This window comes from Astatotilapia calliptera, chromosome 9 (genome assembly GCF_900246225.1).
Source record: "Astatotilapia calliptera chromosome 9, fAstCal1.2, whole genome shotgun sequence".
In the NCBI taxonomy this organism is placed as follows: Eukaryota; Metazoa; Chordata; class Actinopteri; order Cichliformes; family Cichlidae; genus Astatotilapia; species Astatotilapia calliptera.
The window spans coordinates 28,132,913-28,151,883 of NC_039310.1; the positions used below are offsets into that span (position 1 = coordinate 28,132,913).

The 18,971-nt window shown below is 38.7% G+C and overlaps 2 protein-coding genes and 1 long non-coding RNA gene across 4 annotated transcripts; 2 read left to right on the plus strand and 1 right to left on the minus strand.

Annotated features, from left to right (window-relative positions):
* Positions 1–794: 794 nt before the first annotated feature.
* On the plus strand, positions 795–2,241 carry LOC113029272 (C-C motif chemokine 3-like). Its single transcript, XM_026180049.1, has 4 exons — positions 795–987; positions 1,674–1,791; positions 1,869–1,927; positions 2,049–2,241. Exons 1-4 carry the CDS (start codon positions 915–917, stop codon positions 2,072–2,074), a joined length of 276 nt encoding a protein of 91 aa, XP_026035834.1. The 5' UTR covers positions 795–914; the 3' UTR covers positions 2,075–2,241.
* Positions 2,242–5,223: 2,982 nt separating this feature from the next.
* On the plus strand, positions 5,224–7,112 carry LOC113029317 (eotaxin-like). The gene is made up of 4 exons (XM_026180137.1): positions 5,224–5,351; positions 6,734–6,866; positions 6,937–6,995; positions 7,087–7,112. The coding sequence occupies exons 1-4, from the start codon at positions 5,282–5,284 to the stop codon at positions 7,110–7,112; spliced, it is 288 nt and encodes a 95-aa protein (XP_026035922.1). The 5' UTR covers positions 5,224–5,281.
* On the minus strand, positions 5,283–18,903 carry LOC113029318 (uncharacterized). Of its 2 annotated transcripts, XR_003273384.1 has the most exons (5): positions 18,740–18,903; positions 18,430–18,491; positions 18,249–18,338; positions 17,270–17,325; positions 5,283–5,366 (listed from the first exon to the last, which is right to left on the minus strand). It is a non-coding gene; the product is annotated as an uncharacterized LOC113029318 (long non-coding RNA). The 2 variants fall into 2 exon arrangements; XR_003273385.1 differs by lacking the exons at positions 18,249–18,338; positions 18,430–18,491.
* Between the last annotated feature and the right edge of the window lie 68 nt (positions 18,904–18,971).

Below are 18,971 nucleotides of genomic sequence, written 5' to 3' on the forward strand. Positions count from 1 at the left end.
GAATGTCACGGACATGAATTGAGCTGCGGTTTGGGGAAGGACTTGAAGGGGACTGGCGGCGGCTCCTGGGCCTGGCAGATCCCCAATGATGGATTTCTGTACTAAATAGAAGGGAAAAAGTTAAAGAATTGAACAGGTGAAGGAGGGGGTCACGTAAATTAGAATGAGCAGATTGTAGAACTGGGGGAACATATACAGATAAGAACCAGAAGAAGCATGTTTGGAGGCATTGTCCCGCTCCTAAAATTCAGATACTTTATCTCCATTAAAATGTAAGATCTTTGAGTTTGTATGCTTGCACGTGGTAAAAATGCAAAACACTAACACTCGAGCCTGAAAGCAAGGACTGACATCAGAATGTCTGCATTCATTTTCCTATTTACAAAACAAAATCTTAAAGCCAGGACTGCAGCATGTCCAGAATATTTGCCAAAGAAGGTTTTGTGAGATAAATGCTACAGAAAAATTAAGAACAGGTTCCCAGTTTGAAAAAGTATTTTATTCATAATTAATTTTAAATAAAAATATTGTACTTTAGGTCCTTTAGGTTACATTAAATTTAGATTACGTTAAATAACTGATTTACTAAACTTTTTCTTAACAATTCTACAACAAATGCATTGATGAAATATGTCATGTCATGACTTCCCGCTTCTGTGGAACGCCTCATACTTCCACAATCTAAGAACTGTGTGATGAAACGTCGTCTCATTTTGTAAAGTTCCTCTTAAATCACTGTTTAATTTATTTGTAAGAAGAGAGAGGAGGAGGAAACAGAAAAAGCTGAGCCGAATAACTGGAGGAATCACTTCTGCTTTTAAGACCTTAACTATTTCTTCACGCTTCACTCTGGAGAAGAAGGCAGATCAAAGGGGAACAAATCATTTACTCACTGTTCTTCAAGCTTTTTGAAAATGGTAAACTCTAGAAGCCTGTTACTGCTGGTCTGCACAGTCATGGTGGTTGGGGCCATCTCTGGATCAGACGGTAAGATTAAACTTCAGACTCCATGTAAGAGCTTTCAACTGGCTTTTCTCTGTTTAAAATTCACTTTGTAAAATGTCATTTGTGTTCCAAAAAAGATTTGGACATCTGCTGCATAACAGTCAGCAGTAAGAAGATTCAGGAAGTGCATTCGTTTTTTGTTCTTTCAGCTGTAGCCTCGGTGCTGTTTAACAGGCTAAGAGTGAAGATTGAATACAAAAAACAGAAATCAAACATGGGCTTAGATTATGTGCAAATTGTATAGAAAGCCAGCAAGTACAAATTAATACCCATCCAAGTCAAAGGGAAACACAAACATTAGATGCTGCTTAAAAACCCCCATGGAAATATAGCCCAGTAAGAAGTGACACAGGTACAGATACAGGCCTCTGCTCTTACTGTTTAGCATTCTTGAAGAATATAGTGTCTAGAATGAGGACATAGACTGGTGTAAGTAGCTACTTTGTTAATACTTTTATAATGTTTGCAGTAAATTTCTCATTAGTAGAAATACCTACAAGGTGAGGCACAAAATAAACTATTTCATGTCACTTAATGTCTGGTAACGGTTCAAAAGTCAGCTTTTGTTTACTCTTGTTAGCAGTTTTATAACATTTTAAACCCGAATTTCACTTTGAGTTTCCTTCCTGTGGGCGAAATATATTCAGTTTTAAACTTCTCCTAATCAGCTCGTCGCCAGAAGAGACCGTGCTGTGTTGAAGTCACCCGCCAAGATACGAGCGCTGATGTGGTGGGGGAAACATATCGTCAGCAGGCCGCAACACCACCCTGTGTGAAGGCTATAATGTAAGTCAGCACATGTGTCGTCCTACACACAAACATAAACACATTCAATCTGTATAATTTTCTCTCTTTATTTCCAGTTTCAACACAGAATATGGACAGCTTTGTGCTGATCCAAACGCTCAGTGGGTCAAAGATCGTAAGTTACGCTAAAAGAAACACACACACACACACACACACACACACACACACACACACACACAATAAAAGTATTTGTAGAAACAAACTGAAACTCCTGTTTGTCTCTCTTTCCTGTCCAGTCATTGTGAGGATGACGAGGGTATGAAGTACAAAGTGTGAGGTGAAGCATCGCTGCCTGTCGGGTCATCAGTATCTCCTTATCTCAAACTTTTCTTTGAAATGTTTTTGTTACGTTACTCTGTTAATTCTGTCCACATCGCACTGCAGCAATTTCCTAATGTTGTAAACCTGCTCAACATTTGGCAATAAAAACCCTTTCTGATTCTGATTCTGATTTTATTCTTGATGCTACATCTGAGTCTTGTGTGACTTTAAAGTGACGACTAAGGCTGGACATCAATCTGTGCTTAGACGGACCAACTGAGTTCTTTTTTTTTAAGTTTAGTTACATATTTAGTTTCAAATCTTCTTTTATTCTTTATTTTTTGCTTTTATGATTCCATTTATCTGTTTTGCAAAGCTCACTCTGAAAAGTATTTCCAAATAAACTCTGACCACCAGTCATTCAATAAATCTCATATCTTAATAATCTCCCAGAAACCTACAACGCATTTTATTTAAAAAAATTTTTTTTTTTTTTGTCCCGTTTGGATCTATAGCCATCAGAATTGTTGTCTTAAGGCCAAGAAAGATGCCAAGCGGATTTATTTTACCAAGTGGATCATCATGGCCTTGCCATATTGGTCCATTTGATTGACCTTTATTATAATTATGAATTTATTTTATTTTCAGTTGCTACAAACGGGACAGACATGACTGGGGGATAGGACAGGGGGAAAGAATGAAAGAAAGAGAGGGAGAGAAAGAAAACCAAAGGGGAGAAGAGAGGGTGAGAAGGGGGGGAAGAAAGAAAAAAAAACAAAAACAAAAAAACAAAACACCTGGATCACCTGTATGGAGAAAAAAAAACAGAAGAGAAAGCAAGCTAGTTTATTGTGATGGTGCTTTTTTTTTTCCTTTTTTTTTCTTATTATGTTGCTCTTTGTTGTTTGCTTTCTATTTTATTTAAAACTTTTAACTAAAACGTGTGCAATCCAAGAAATCAGTACATTTCTTATTTTTATCCATTAATGTCCCTGTGTCGCCTGCAACTTTTAACCCTCTACTACATGACTTTTTAATTTGGGGAAAAAAGTATTTCTCCCTATTTTGGGGGTTGCTTTAGGGTCCCTAATAATATATCATTCATAAAATTGGACAGCAGAGACCTGTTTTCTGTAGGCCTGGGCCACATAAACCAAGCCACAATCAAGCCAGATATGGCATGCCATCACATAGACAGTGCCATCTATGCCAGGCCTGGCCTATATGTGGATGCCAGCACTGCTGACTTGATACCAGATCCTGGCCAGACCTGCTTGCTATGTGGGCACTAACACACACACAGACACAGTTACTTTACCAACTGACCCCTGAGCTCCTAACCGTCACTCCCTAAAAGCTCACTGTCCTCACTTTCTGAGGACAGAAAGTGCACATTCCCTTGGTTTCCTTCCATAAAAGGTATTTACATCCATGTCCTGTAATTATGAGCAGATTGTAAAGGAAAAACATTGACTATGATCATATAAATGCACACATCTCTACACACATATGCAAATGCATTGTATTATACCGCCTACTGGTGTTGGCCAGAGGGGCCGATGGCGCGATATGGCAGCCTCGCTTCTGTCAGTCTGCCCCAGGGCAGCTGTGGCTACACCTGTAGCTGCCTCCACCAGTGTGTGAATGTGAGAGTGAATGAATAGTGGCATTGTAAAGCGCTTTGGGTGCCTTGAAAAGCGCTATATAAATCCAATCCATTATTATTATTATTATTATTGCCTGAAAAAAAAACTGGGTTTGAGACAACGAATGAAAATTAACAGTTTTACTGTATAAATAAATTTAAAAAAGTAGAACATACAATCAAATATGCTTCTTAACATATTCATGCACATACAAGTTTTTTTTAATATACATTTATTTCACTATAAACATGTAAAATAGTGATCCTTATCTTGCCTCCTAATGGAGATGTCTCTCATGTAGTGCAGCTTGCAGAATGCCCCCCCCCCCCAATAAAAGTCACACCACCTTCAACTCATCATTTTATTGGAAGGAGATGTGCCTGGTAGCATTATTTGAAAGAAAAAAAAATGTGGTTTTTTTTGAAGGGCCAGTGTAAGGCATGAAAATGTGGTTTGTTGCCTCGGGGCAACGTTGTTTCATTTGTCTTTATTTCCTTCATCTGCTACACATTTTCTTAGTTCTGTAGTTACACCAAATATAACTTTGAAGTTTAACCAGCACTATGCAGTTATTTTATGCAAAGGAAAAGGAGCTTTAAAATTATCATCAGCAAATCCACAACAGAACGTGGTGCGATGGCCCAGTTAAAGTGTAAACCTCAACCTGATGGAAACGCTGTGGCCGGACCTAAAGACAGCTCTGCATAAGTGAACGACTCAAAACCTCAATCAGCTAAACTTTTCCTCCACCATGATGTGAGACTTTCTGTAAAAATTATGATTAAAAAATACCAGAACAAAGTCGTTTATAAAATGTCATGAATGTGTGGGACTGATAAACTTTCTATATATATCATCTGTAATGAGGAAGTGGTTTAGTGTGTGTGTGTGTGTGTGTGTGTGTGTGTGTGTGTGTGTGTGTGTGTGTGTGTGTGTGTGTGTGTGTGTGTGTGTACAGTACAAATAGATGCAAGTTCAGTTTGCTTTTCCACACTGTAGATTTGATTATTGTTTTTATTAGATTTTAATATTTGAGCAACACCTCAACAGAGCCACAGTCATCCTGGACTGTCCTGCAAGTTCTCCTGGAAACTGGAAACCAGTATTAGAGGTTTTTTCTGCCTCCATGTTGCTTTTTTCAGCCATGTGGATGAGGGGGCCGCATGTTTAGTTTGTAACTACAAGAGAAAAAGAGTCACTGTCAGACAGTCAAAATGGAAAAAAAAAATAATAATCAGGAGGTTTAGGCTCATTACTCATGAAAATGCACAAAGTACTGGTATCAATCATCAGGCTCTTGACCATATTTGAGCATCTGTGAACTTTGTGTGAGGCTGTTTCTCAGAAAGCTCTCAGTGAGGTGTTGATAGGTTGAAATACTGAATTCTCAATGATAAGAGGCGGAGGTGTGATATGCCACAACCACGCACACACAAATGCAAAGACCTACAGAAATACGTCAGCAGTTCTGCCTGCAGATGTTCCTACACTTACCAATAAATAACCAAGCATTGGTCAGCGTATAGTTTCAACCTGATCAGTGAGCCAGACCGCCGGTGAAAATGACTGTGAAGATCCTCTCCATCACTCTCCTCCTGCTCTCGGTGTGTGTGTGCTGCCACTCCTCTGAAGGTAACTGTGCTCTTACTTTTATAAAGAAAAATGAGGAAAAAAGAGATCAAATAGATAAATTTATCACAGCAATGAATATTTCCAACAATGGCTGCTGCCTGTTTGTGAATAAGGTTCACTTGTGATATTTTGGTGGTTTATTGGGCAGGACCACTGTGTAAAGACCACAAACCTTTACATCAGTCATATTCTGGTATCTGCTCAGTCTATAAATGGGGCGATCGTGGCTCAAGAGTTGGGAGTTTGCCTTGTAATCAGAAGGTTGCCGGTTCGAGCCCTGGCTTGGACAGTCTTGGTCGTTGTGTCCTTGGGCAAGACACTTCACCCGTTGCCTACTGATGGTGGTCAGAGGGCCCGGTGGCGCCAGTGTCCAGCAGCCTCGCCTCTGTCAGTGCGCCCCAGGGTGGCTGTGGCTACAATGTAGCTGCCATCACCAGTGTGTGAATGTGTGGATGACTGGATATGTAAAGCGCTTTGGGGTCCTTAGGGACTAGTAAAGCGCTATATAAATACAGGCCATTTACCATTTATAATTGCACATGTGTTTTTCAGCATTTACACTCAACTTCTACCCACAAAGCTCCAGACACCCTGGAAGCTGTTTTCTGGGCTAAGTTTCATTAGTCAGTGATAGCATTTGAAAGGCGTCCTTTATGTCTACATTTAGAAGAAGTCTTGGAGATTTTTATTTTATAAGCACGACATTCACCTGATTTTTGTGTTCAATTGCTGGACTGATTGACAGCCACACCATATCCATTCATGCTATACTGCTTACCATTAACAATGTTTGTACTATTTATGTTTATCTACATGCAAACTTTTGTTTTCTGTCACTTGTGGGGTTATGTCTCACGCTGCGTTGCATGCCAGGCATATGTTGTAAGACACTTAAACTATCATAACTGCCAACTGATTAGTGTAGCACAGTTGGTGCAGTGGTTTCCTTCAAACAAATTCACTCTGTAACTAAATCTCACTGCTTCATTTTAGTTTTTAGCAAAGTCATCATTTCAGTGACTCATTGCATAAGGCATGAAAGCAGAAAATGAGAGAGACACAGAGAGAGTATAAGATAATATCTCGCAGCTACGAGACAATATTTTTCACCTTTCACTTAATTAACATAATGCCAGAATTGCCCAAAAAGTAATCGAGGGCCCCAAATTGTGTTGAGAACATTGATTTGTTAAACTTGTTGATTGATTTGCACAAAAAATGCCTGTGCACTGTAACATAATTTCAGGTCACATTTTGAAAGTCACCTTCTGTTTAGTGATGTAAGGAGCTTCATATTTTAAAACTAGATTTAACTTTTATTTTCCTTCTAATTAGACTTTTCTCAGGTAAGAAAATTCCATTTTTAACCTTTAATCTCTCAGGTACTCGTCGTCGTCATCCTGGAAGGATACCACCATGCTGCCCTGCAGTCACCAAAGGCAATAGGACTGCTGAGGTGGTGGGGGAAACATATCGTGAGCAGGCTGCAAGCGGACGCTGTGTGAAGGCTATAATGTAAGTCAGCACTTGTTGTCCTACATACAAACATATACAATCTCTATAATTTTCTGTCTTTTACTTCCAGTTTCAACACAGAATATGGACAACTTTGTGCTGATCCAGATGCTCAGTGGGTCAAAGATCGTAAGTCGTGCTAAAAGAAACACACAGAAATAAATGCAAAGTATTTACAGAGAAAAACTGAAGCTGCTGCTTGTCTGTTTTTCCTCTCTAGTCACTGCCAAAATGAAGAAGGCATGAAGTCTGTCTGCTACATCAGTATTTCCAGTATTACCATCACCATTAAAGGCTTATTCAAACCAGAGCGCTTTCTCAGCCTGACTTAAATTTGTTTTATTCTTTTTTTTTTCTTTTTCTTTTTTTTTGCCATTTGTAGATTAATTTTTCCTGTAACCTGTGGAGCAAATGTGTATTTTATTCATGCTGTTGACTTCATTGTTTTGTAATTGATCATTGGAGGTCAGCTTTTATTTGTCTTTTACTTTTCTTTTTGTTTATTTGTGAATCTCTTTCTGTGCATTTTGTGTTTATGTGAAGAACAATGTGGCTGTGAAAAACAATATAAAAATAAACTTTTGTTTATTGAGCAAATATTTTCCTGCTGTTGTTTCTGTCGCCCACCAGACTCTCACAAAATGCTACACACATCACATAATGTATTCCACAAGTGTTTTAACTGACGATGGTTGCTGAGTATACTGTCCAGTTTTTTAAAAAACTTTATCTTTTACCCAAGTTTATGTAGCCCATGATGAACATAAGTGGGCCCGAGCAGTGAAACCCAGCAAAACACACACACACACACACCCAAGTATACATATATATTAGGGGTGCAACGATACTCATATCGATATTGAACCGTTCGATACAGTGCTTTCGGTTCGGTACGCATATGTATCGAACAATACAACATTTTTAATTTATTTGATCAACTTTCCTTCTGACGATGCTGTCTATGTTGAGCGCTCAGTGGATCTGCGCTCGACAGTGCAGCCTAGGCGGAGTAGTCGAACGCAGATTCACTGAGCGCAGGGCAAGCTAGCTAGGCAGAAGTTAAGCTCTCCTTTCAACGCGGGAAATTGGACCTCCCCCACCCTCATTCAGATCTGGCGTTTGGAACTCTTTTGGTTTTCATGTGACGTATGACCCTGAAGGTAAGCGCATCATGGACAAAAGTAAAACAGTATGTTGGATGTGCCACGCAATGCTTAATTGGTGGGAACTACTGTGTTAGCGCAGTTAGCTCGTTAACGTGTTGACGCCGTCCAGCCCAACGCACGGGGCGATTCCCGGTAGCTCGTTAACGGAGATTTGCCGTGTTGTGGCGTTAACGTCATTTCAACGAGATTAACGCTGACAGCACTAGTGGGAACACAACGAATATGACTGCACATTTACGCCGACATCACCCTAGTGCAAAGACAAGTGGAAGCAGACAACAAGCACGCATGCTACAAACTTCACCCGAGTCATTTAGACAGCCGTTAGCACAGGATTCTCCTTATGGGGACCTGATATGTTTAATATGCTGCTGAGAATATAGCCCAGAAGAAGCGGATAGTATAGCTTTTATTTTGGAAAGAGCCATTTCTCTGTAATAAACTCTCTTTTCCAAAGATGAGTGATTTCTCGATCAGATAGTTTTTTTTTTTATTACTTTGTTGTTTCAGCAACATTAAATTTAAAAACTGTACTTTTGAGTTAAAATACATATTTATAATTTTAATAAATGACAAATTAAAAAGGCATGAACATTTTTTTTGTATCGAAAAAATATCGACCCGAACCGTGAATTTTGTGTATCGTTGCACCCCTAATATATATAATAAATAAAAACACATGTACGTACACTTTAGGGCTGCCACGATAAGTCGACTAGTCACGATTACGTCGACTATTAAATAAGTAGTAGGATTTAAGATTGTAATAATGGGCTGAAACAGAAGACGGCAGCACTGCATGTCCAGGGATGCCAGCCGCCGTTAAACCCCGAAAAAGAAGAACCAGTTTCCGGTTTCATAGCTGTGTCCAAATTTAGTGGCCGCATCCTTCGGAGGCCGCATTTGTAGCCCAATTATGTTACAGCGACATGGCGAAGCCTGTCCAAATTCGAAGACTCCCCCAAACGCGGTTGAAAAATGTGTTCTTCATTTCCCCAGATTTGAAGGGTGGGTCAGGCGTGTCCTTTGTGGCCCGACATATCTCAGAATTCATAGCACAGCTCAGCTAATTCCAGTTTTCAACAAACCACTTAGTTTTAAGATTACTCGTATTACTCTTTTTTGGTCACAAAATAAACTTTTAACATATTTTCAGGCGAGAATGTAGCTGTGTAAACTTCAAATATCTGTTCGGTTTATCAAGACACCACATATTTGCTCTGACGTTTTCAGAGACGTCTGTTACCCACCAGCTCGATAGCTAGAGGGTTCAAACTCACTAGAGCCGGCGAGAACAGTGAACTCCCAGCACATCATATCCAAACCCCCCACGGTTTTTCGCTACTCAGGTTAAACATGATATATAAGTCACCCAGATAGTTTGAAAATATTATTGCTTGGCTTTTTTCAGTGTTTTATTTGTTCCTCAGTAAATTGGTTTGGATGAGATTAAAGTTATAGTTTTTACATAGTTGAACAAATGTCAGACAGAGAACTGATTAAACATAAGTGTGAAATGGTAGAGAATTTACTCCAGGGTCCTGTTATATTTTACATAGAAAGAACAAACTGTCGAGTTTATTAAAACTCCACTGAGACAATCTACAAATTTTATTAAAAAATTAATAAACTATCATTTTGTCTTTATTTTTAGTTAGCACATACCTTAAACACTTCAAGCTGTAAGCTAATGATAGTTATATACAGTTGGATGCAAAAGTTTGGGGAACCATGTTAATAGTCATCGTTTTCCTGTATAAATCGTTGGTTGTTACAATAAAAAATGTCAGTTAAATATATCATATAGGAGACACACACAGTGATATTTGAGGAGTGAAATGAAGTTTATTGGATTTACAGAAAGTGTGCAACAATTGTTTAAACAAAATCAGGCAGGTGCATAAATCTGGGCACTGTTGTCATTTTATTGATTCCAAAACCTTTAGAACTAATTATTAAATATAAATTTGCTTGGTAGGCTCAGTGACCCCCGACCTACATACACAGGTGAATTCAATAACGAGAAAGAGTATTTAAGAGGGTCAATTGTAAGTTTCCCTCGTCTTTTAATTTTCTCTGAAGAGTAGCAACATGGGGGTCTCAAAACAACTCTCAAATGACCTGGAGACACCATCATGGTTTAGGGGAAGGATACAGAAAGCTGTCTCAGAGATTTAAGCTGTCTGTTTCCACAGTTAGGAACATATTGAGAAAACCACAGGCTCAGTTCAAGTTAAGGCTCAAAGTGGCAGACCAAGAAAAATCTCGGACAGACAGAAGCGACGAATGGTGAGAACAGTCAGAGTCAACCCACAGACCAGCACCAAAAACCTACAACATCATCTAGCACCAGATGGAGTCGCTGTGCATCGTTCAACCATTCTGCTGTATGCGAGAGTGATGCAGAGGAAGCCTTTCCTCCTCCCACAGCACAAACAGAGCCGCTTCAGGTTTGCTAAAGCACATTTGGACAAGCCAGCTTCATTCTGGAATAAGGTGCTGTGGACTGATGAAACTAAAATTGAGTTATTTGGGCATAACAAGGGGCGTTATGCATGGCTGGGGCAGCGGCCATGTGATGTGTGGAAAAGAGAACTCAAATGCAGCACTTACTAAGGTGTGAGCGTGGTTTATTATTAAAACAGAACACAAAGTGGGGATGGAAAAACAGAACCTAGGAGAAACTAAACCATAGAACAGCAAACCTGAACACAAAGGGAGGACAGCCTACAGTGGCACTCTCAACATGCGAAGCTGAATACATTGGACTTGCAACCACTACTCAGGAAAGCATGTACTTTACCCAACTGTTAAACGACATGGACAGAAAAAGGTACACATGTACAGTGGGATGCAAAAGTTTGGGCAGCCTTGTCAAATTACTTTTTCATCTTGTTTAAGATGATTAAGACTATATTTTAATTTTCCACATTATCCTAGTTATATTTTGACTTCCATTATCCCAACAGAATAAGGAACCTTTCTGAAGCCTTTCTTTAGTAAAACACTGAATGCTGATGTCAGCATTAACATCTGTGTGATGGGAATATGGCTGCAGCAAACTTCTTTACTTCCCTCTTCTTTCACTTTTTAAAAACACCAGATGCAGAAAGTTAAGAGAAAGTTAGTGATGGTGTTCTTGTAAGAAAAGTTTCTGTTCCTTAATCTTTACACTCTAACATGAACACTTCTCAAAACTCAGAAGCCAAAAATGCTAATATTGTTATGTAGCAGACAAAATGCATATAACAGACTCGACTTAAAATGTAATGCCTTCAAGATTCTGAATGTGGTTTGGTTACATGTCTTCCTGCTATATTTGCATAAAGACAGAAACTAGCAGCATTGAGTAGCGATAGGCCAAAAGTTCAATTTAATGACATGATGACCACTCGTCAGTGAGAATGAGTATCATCAGAAGCCTGTCTGTGCTGCTCTGCACAGTCTTGGTAGTTTTGGCCATGTCTGGATCAGAAGGTAAGATGGAATTTCATATAAACACCATGTAAGGTTTTTCTGTCGGCTCTTCTCTGTTTAAAAATCTTTTTTTGGTTTTTGTTCCAGCAAAGAATGATTTTGTCACGTGCTGCACAACTGTCAGCAATAAGGAGATCACTGAACCAATTTTGGGATACTTGATCCAGAGAGCAAACCGACCCTGTGTCAACGCAGTCGTGTAATTTTTTTATGGCACATTAAAAGCATCAACTGTAGCCCAGGAATGATTTATTACAAACTGTTAATTACTGAAAAATATGATTTTTTTTTCCACATTTAAAATTAATTGTTTAACTTCAACACAACTTATACTGGCTAAATAACTTTAGCCTAAAGATGTAGATGTGATGTTTTTGGTGCTCTTCAGTTAAAGTTCATTTACTTATTGTTAATATTATCTCAAATGAACTGATTAAAGTGTTGCTACCAAGTTCATCGTTCATTTCTCGTTCCTGCAGCTTTCAGACACAGTCCGGTGTTTTCTGCATCAATGGGAGAGCTCCCTGGGTTCGTGCCAAGATTGTTGCATTCGAGTGAGTTTTACATCACCTTCCACTGACTCACATGCTCAGTTCGACTTTTCAAATGTGATCAGTCCTCATATACTGTTATTTTTTGTTGATTTTCTCACAGGAAAGCAAAAGCTCAGCGTACGACTGCGTCTGAGGTCTCCTCATAGAAGATGACTGATGGTGAAACCTTTTCAGGAATGCAGGAAGAAGTAAATACACCAATACTCAAAACATGGTCGAAGAATGTTTCTGCCATGTCTTATTATTTTCAATAAATTATCAGCCTTTATAAATGAAGATACTGATATATCAGCAAAAGGTTAATATCAGCCAATAATACTGGCCTGCAGAGAAATCGCTTGTAATATATGAGATCTGTAGAACTGTAATAAGATTAACTCTTATGCCCTAATTGGGCATTATTGTACTTTTTTTCAACTTAAAAAAATAAAATTGGTGATCAATTTGGGCAATAAATTTTCTTTTAAGTAAGTTTTTGTCTTTTACTCTTACTTGTCATCCATACTCTCTCGATACTATATATTACATGGAAAATATCTGGGTTTTTGTGAGTTTTTAAAAACAAATAATTAATAATTCAACTGTTTAAAATCCTGAAAATAATTTAATGTTTGATCATTTTGAAAAGGGCTCGAGATGATTAAGTTATTTATGAAAAAAAGAAGCAAAAAACAATATTGTTGTAGGAGGAGGGCACAAGAACTCAGCACGTGATACTGACTGGAAGCAACACAGCTGCTGTTGACAAAGCAGCAGAGTCAGATATGAATGTGTATTAAATTCATCGTGTAAATATACCAGATTTATCCACATACGCTAGTTTTCATCATATCTTCATGATCTCCAGTAATGTTACACCACAGTGCTTTCATTTGAACCCCAAGTGTCACCGTCTTTGAAAAATTACAGAGTATAATGCAGCTATTTTGCAAAAATAAATAATTACACAAAGACTTTCAAACGGGTACCCTGTTTTTCCCTTCGTAACAACCGAACTATTGTACAAATAGAGATAATATAATTATCTGAGAAACAATTGTCAATAAGCAGAGAAGTTATTTAAATATTAATGCAAGACATGGAAGCAGGTGTTGTTGTTCCTAAATTAGGAACAATATTTTAAAATTACTTCACAATTCTTCTTGCACTTCATATTGTTACAAACTATCAGAATATAAAGAAAGTCAGAAAATGGACAACCTCAGCTTATAAAACTATTTTTTTTTTAACCACAAACCACTGGATCAATTTCAAGGGCTTTGCACTTGATTTTTATTTTATCATAAAACACTGCAGAGATGCAAAGAAATAATCATTATAACAGTGTGCAAATGCTCCACGTTATACTATGTGTCCAAGCTATAGACGTCTCTGAAGCGACACCCTGTCATCCATTCATCCAAGAGATGTAACCAAGATACTGCCTCTATTAGTTAATTATTAGATAATCATTTTTGAAAAATAATCTTTAACATCAGATTAATTTCAGATTTTTAATGTCAGATTTTACACGGTCAGGTGTAGCAGAGTTTAACTCGGAAACTTAAACTTTAATTCAAAATTTCTTTTAAATAAATTTCAAATGATCATGATAAAGGGAATGTGTGCAGTTTTGGTGCTCGGTGCTGAACAGCGTGGCTGACTCTTTGTATCTGCTATTGCTTCACAGTCCGAGTCCAAACAGGTAATGAGCCATTGCAAGCTGACCAATTATGGAGTCCACCGCCAGCTCACGCTTTTTTGAGATTATGTCAAAATGTTTCTTGTTTAGGCAGTCTGTGTCAATGGGCTCAGTCAGTAGTCACGTTGTCTTATTACAATGAACACATGCAGTGTAGTTTATTTTGAGTTAATCCAGCCTTCTGCCTGCAAGAAATCTTTAGTGCAGTATGTAATCTGCTTCTGAAAATGGCTCCCAGCAAGAAGAATTTCTTCTTTCAGCTCTAATCCATGAAAAAAAGACAAAAAATACTTGGTTGGTCTGTTCATTGTCACCGCTCTGGTGTCAGGTGTACATGATTGGAGATTTGGGGTTGGGTTCTCTGCTCATTCATCATTGCAGATTTTAGTTAGATTTGTTTGTCCCTGGGAACTGTGGGAACCTTAAATTACATTTTGGATGTAAACAAAAAGAAGAGCGTGAAGGGGTGTGAAGAAAAACAGATTTTAAACTTCTTCTTTTTTCTTTTTTTTAACTGGACTCTGGTGCCATCCTGTGGCTGCTATGAAACAAAAGTGAAGTAATGAAAATAAAAAGTGTTCTCAGATTAAGTCTGTTCTCTGTGGCATGTTTTTTTTAATGGTTTCTACAGTGTGAGTTAATGAAAGGAGGATGTTGAAGCAGCTTCGCCTTTACATAAGCTGCTAATTGGAGCCAAACATTATCCCTGTGACAGTCCAGGTTTGTGGTGGTAAAAACTCTGAAAACTAAAGAATTTTTAAGGCAGTCCTTCTACATAATCCTATAACTGTGTGCTAATCCAGTCTTTCCCAAACTTAGGAATGTATTTAATCACAACTGAGTATGAATTCTGCTTGTGTGAAGTCTTCTGGTAGCTTGCTTGTCACTGAGGTGCTTTAATCTTGCCTTTTTATACCTCAGTCAGTCATAGATCAGGTACAGGGAGTGGACTGAAAATGAGTGAAAAAGCAGCCAGTGTCCATCTCCAGCTGGTGCAGAGAGCAACATATCACACGTATTCCTGCTGCCCTTCACTGTTTTCAGTGAAATTCAGAGGCCACTTTAAAATCCTGTTATTATCATCAAAGCTCTGCATCAGGGGTGGGCAACTCCAGGCCTCAAGGGCCGGTGTCCTGCAGGTTTTAGATGTGTCCTTGATCCAACACAGCTGATTAAATGACTTCATTAACCTGTCTTGAAGTTTTCCAAGACAGGTTAATGAAGCCTGGTAATGAACTGCTCATTTGATTCAGGTGTGTTGACCCAGGGTGAGATCTAAAACCTGCAGGACACCGGCCCTTAAGGCCTGGAGTTCCCCGGGGTGAGGATGTAAGCAGGGGCTGCTTACATGGACAGGACCCTGCTTATATCAGACCTTCTGAGCAGGCCTTTCTCATCCTCCCCATATGGAAAAGATATATATAAATCTTATAAAGTTTTTATCTGTCTTGTATGAAACTTGTATGAAAAGCATACAAGAGTGAAAACACATATAAGATCCCTTGAAAAATTATATTATGAAACTTGTATGTTTTGTATACTTACTAAAAAAATATATGAAAGTAATGAGAAAGTGTCCACTTTCATGAGTAAATCATATATGTTTTTACTATTTCTTTTCCATATGGGCTATGGTCTCCCAACTGTTCCTCACTCTGACTTTAAAACCAGAGACAATCCTATTTTTGAGGTTGCTGAGAAAAATCACTTGAACAACCTCTAAAACCTGTACAACCCATAAAAACAACCTATAAAAACTCAGCCAGGCTGATGTTTGACAGGTTAGCTTTCCCTTAATCTTCTCCCCTTTATTTTGAGCCTTTGCATCTATTTGCATGTATCGAAGTGTCTTTGTGAAAATGATTATGTGTCTATAACTTATCTTTAATGTGTGGCTTTTATTCAAATTTAGATGCACTTTGTAACTCTGTCTTTTAAAAGGCGCCGCAAAGACCTCGTGAAAACCTGGAAAAATGTTGCTCAAGACCACTTTAGCAAAATTACAAGAAAGTTTGACTTTTTAGGAGTAAAATATAAAGAAAAGGGGAGTGACTCACCGTCTTTGATCTAAATGTACAATATAAAACCCAGCAATTCATTTTTGACCCCAGTCAGGACATAAGTCTGAGACCTCTGCGTTAACCACCATTAATGCAATCTACATGACTCGTTCTGCACTGTCGAGGGGACATCCTGCCTTTTCTATTGATGACAGGTTTGTGGGGGCTGAGCTAATACAGCTAACATTGATTTAGTAGGATTTCAGAAATGCACAGTTACTTTTATTCCTTTGTAGTGGGCAGCAGGACACATTTTCAGATTTTGAGCCGTACTTCGGGAAGCAGGAGGCAGGATGAGGCAGAACCGTGGAAGGGGAGTCAGTCTTACTGCTGTCGTGGGATGAGGTGGAGGAAGGACAGACATCAGAGCAGGAAGCTGAAAGCTCAGTGTGGTTCCTCAGCTTTTGAGGAACCACACACACACACACACACACACACACACACACACACACACACACAGCTGCCAATGAAAGATGATTCCAGGCTGGTGTCCTGTATTGCGGTCAAAACCAAATCCCAGAGCTTCGGAGCCCGAGCTTACGTAATGCTTCTTATCCAAGATGGACTTTGGGTATCGTCACTTTGCCCGTACTCAGGCTCTTCAAAGCCAGCATGTCCTCCACTGAACTTTCACCTTCTTGCTCTCATGTCTGGCCCCTCCTCCTCATCATCTCTCGACAGCTCAAGTTTTAACTTCACTTCCAAATTCTGCGTGAACTCCTTTCTGTCTCACTCAGCCATCTAATCATATTTATGACAGATGTGCCCACTTCATGGGACAGAAGATAATGAATAAATAACAAATTTGAAAAAGAAATGATCCAGCATGTTTCTTTGGGGGAAAAAATCTGAATGTAAAAACAATTTTTTTTCTGTGTCTCAGGACATAAAAGATCTGACCCTGACAAGGATCTTTTTCCTTTTTTGTGCTTTTTAACATTTAATAATGCAGTATTTTAATTCAATGTATTTTTCTTTTCTTTTCTTTAAATTTACAAATAACATCTTGCACCTGAAGTACCTTCAGTGACCACCAGGGGACGGCAGCTCACATAAACACGAGTTTAAACAATTGCTCAAATTATTCCTCAGCAACTATTCGGCTTGCAGATTTATTGTTTGCATAACTGTTTTTGGAAAGATTGTTTAGTATTAATTTTTAAATAATTTTTCTTCCCAAATTATGTTTAGATTCTTCTATCCCTTGTATATCTTTGGGTTTTATATTGTCAATTGAACTTCCAATAGTTACCAGCATCATTGTCTCTCTGTGCTCATGTTGGCAACTTGAGCTCCAAGGTGGATGCCTTTTGATTTAAACCCCTTAAACATTTCTTATTTCCTTTAAAATCTAATTAAAAAACATTTTAGAGCTGAGGAATTAGGAAATCCTAAGTTAAAGTTGAAGCTTAACTTTACTCATGTCCTAGTTTGTGTATGTGTCTGTATTTGTATCACCACATACCTGATTCGAGGTTCACGTCTTCAGCTTGACTGCAGGTAAGATGAGAGGAACAGTGACTGGAGGATGAAAAGAGGGCGGGTAGCACAGATGGAAAAGCAGATGGGAGTTTCTCAGTGGAACAAAAAGAAAAGATCATGTGAAGCGAAGGGGCTCCTTTCATCCTTGTATCTTAAATTAAGTTTTAGCCCAGTAGAGTGAGCACATTCCCCCTGTTTCACCCAGCAGTCCCCAAACAGCTGTTTAAAGGTTCAGGTTGAGACTTTGGTGAGGATAAAGTTAGGCAGGGCTGTGTAGTAACTGCAGAGCATATCAGTGAGGGTCCTCACATGTGAGGATGTGTGATATGTATCGGTACATGACACAGGTTCAAAGTTAGGCAGGGCTGAGCTGTTATAATTTTTCGTAATTAAGATTTATTTGATGACTTGGCACAAAATCAAGAATAAAAAAAAAGCATATTGTGCTTTTACACTATCTTCCATTCCTTCTGCACAAAGATGCAGAGACCAATGATGGTGCTGGACGATGCCCTTCAACAGCCATGCTAAAGCCCACATCCTGGTATGTCCTCCACACTCTTGAGACTGTGACATCCTGGACAAGCTGGACTGTCTGTGCAATGTCAATGAGCTGCAGCTAGCGTCTCCTGTTACTAATACTAACAACAGTAGCAAAAAAGGAAAACTAGAGACGTATCAGTCGGGAGGGATGAGGAGGGAGCAATAGTCTGTGGTCACTGCCTCCTAAATCATTTTCTTTTTGGGGGGTTTGGCTGTTGTCCTGTTGCATCTGTTGTTACTTTCACTTTCAGCAAAGCAGCTGAACTGGCTTTGCAGTGGTTTATGTTTCCTAAGTGAACAGACTGATCTCCCTGAGGTTTAACTGACTTTGGTTATGCCATAATAATTGAGTGTTCCTTTCTTTCTTTCTTTTTTTGGAGCTGTATTTTTTAAGGCTTTCATGAGACATCTGAACCTACCAGTCACATTTCCCAGTTATCAGTTTCGCTTTCTTTGACTCTGTCCGGCTCATAATTGTGTAACTCCATTCTGCTCAAATGCGTCACAATCTAAAGTAAACACAGGAAAAGTAAAGAGCGGCAACAATAACACAGGTTGGATTTTTTCTGTTAAATAGTGAAGCAATATACCCTCACTGACCTCTGACCTTTGACCTCACAGGTCTGATGCGAACTGATGCCTTTAACTGTGCCCGCTGGAAACTGTGACAAAGAATTCATTTGCCATTTGCGTATATTGTTATTCTGTGTTCTGTTATCCTATAGTCTATCATAATGCTTTAATGTAAACACAGCACATGTAACCTTGGCTCTACATACTATCCCGGGTCTGTTTGTGGTAGCATTGGTTATATTTATGTCATCTGTGCAAATGTACTTAAAGCTAAATGTCACTTCATCATTAATTGATTTGAATCTTTCATTTGTTTATGTAGTTTGGTTATACTTACCATTGTGTGTTCCTTTGAGCAGGTCCTATGTGTAAAACAGGTATGTGGGAAGGGCCGCCCCAGTACTTCCTGATTTTATAGGATATGATGTCACTGATCATGTCAATTGGGTGTAACCAAATGAAGGGGTGTTTATTTTGTGTAAAATTGTTTATTTCATTTAAAATAACTCATGAGTCAGATTAGGTGAAGAGTGACTTTTCAAACTGATTAGTTGGGTGAATGAGTTTGT

Bases quoted from the DNA above. Each gene is read 5' to 3' on its own strand.
- LOC113029272 (XM_026180049.1), top strand. From the start codon at position 915: ATGGTAAACTCTAGAAGCCTGTTACTGCTGGTCTGCACAGTCATGGTG. The intron at 988-1,673 runs GTAAGATTAAAC...TCTCCTAATCAG, and splicing joins GGCCATCTCTGGATCAGACG to CTCGTCGCCAGAAGAGACCG. The intron at 1,792-1,868 runs GTAAGTCAGCAC...CTTTATTTCCAG, and splicing joins CCCTGTGTGAAGGCTATAAT to TTTCAACACAGAATATGGAC.
- LOC113029317 (XM_026180137.1), top strand. From the start codon at position 5,282: ATGACTGTGAAGATCCTCTCCATCACTCTCCTCCTGCTCTCGGTGTGT. The intron at 5,352-6,733 runs GTAACTGTGCTC...TTAATCTCTCAG, and splicing joins GTGCTGCCACTCCTCTGAAG to GTACTCGTCGTCGTCATCCT. The intron at 6,996-7,086 runs GTAAGTCGTGCT...TTTCCTCTCTAG, and splicing joins TGCTCAGTGGGTCAAAGATC to TCACTGCCAAAATGAAGAAG.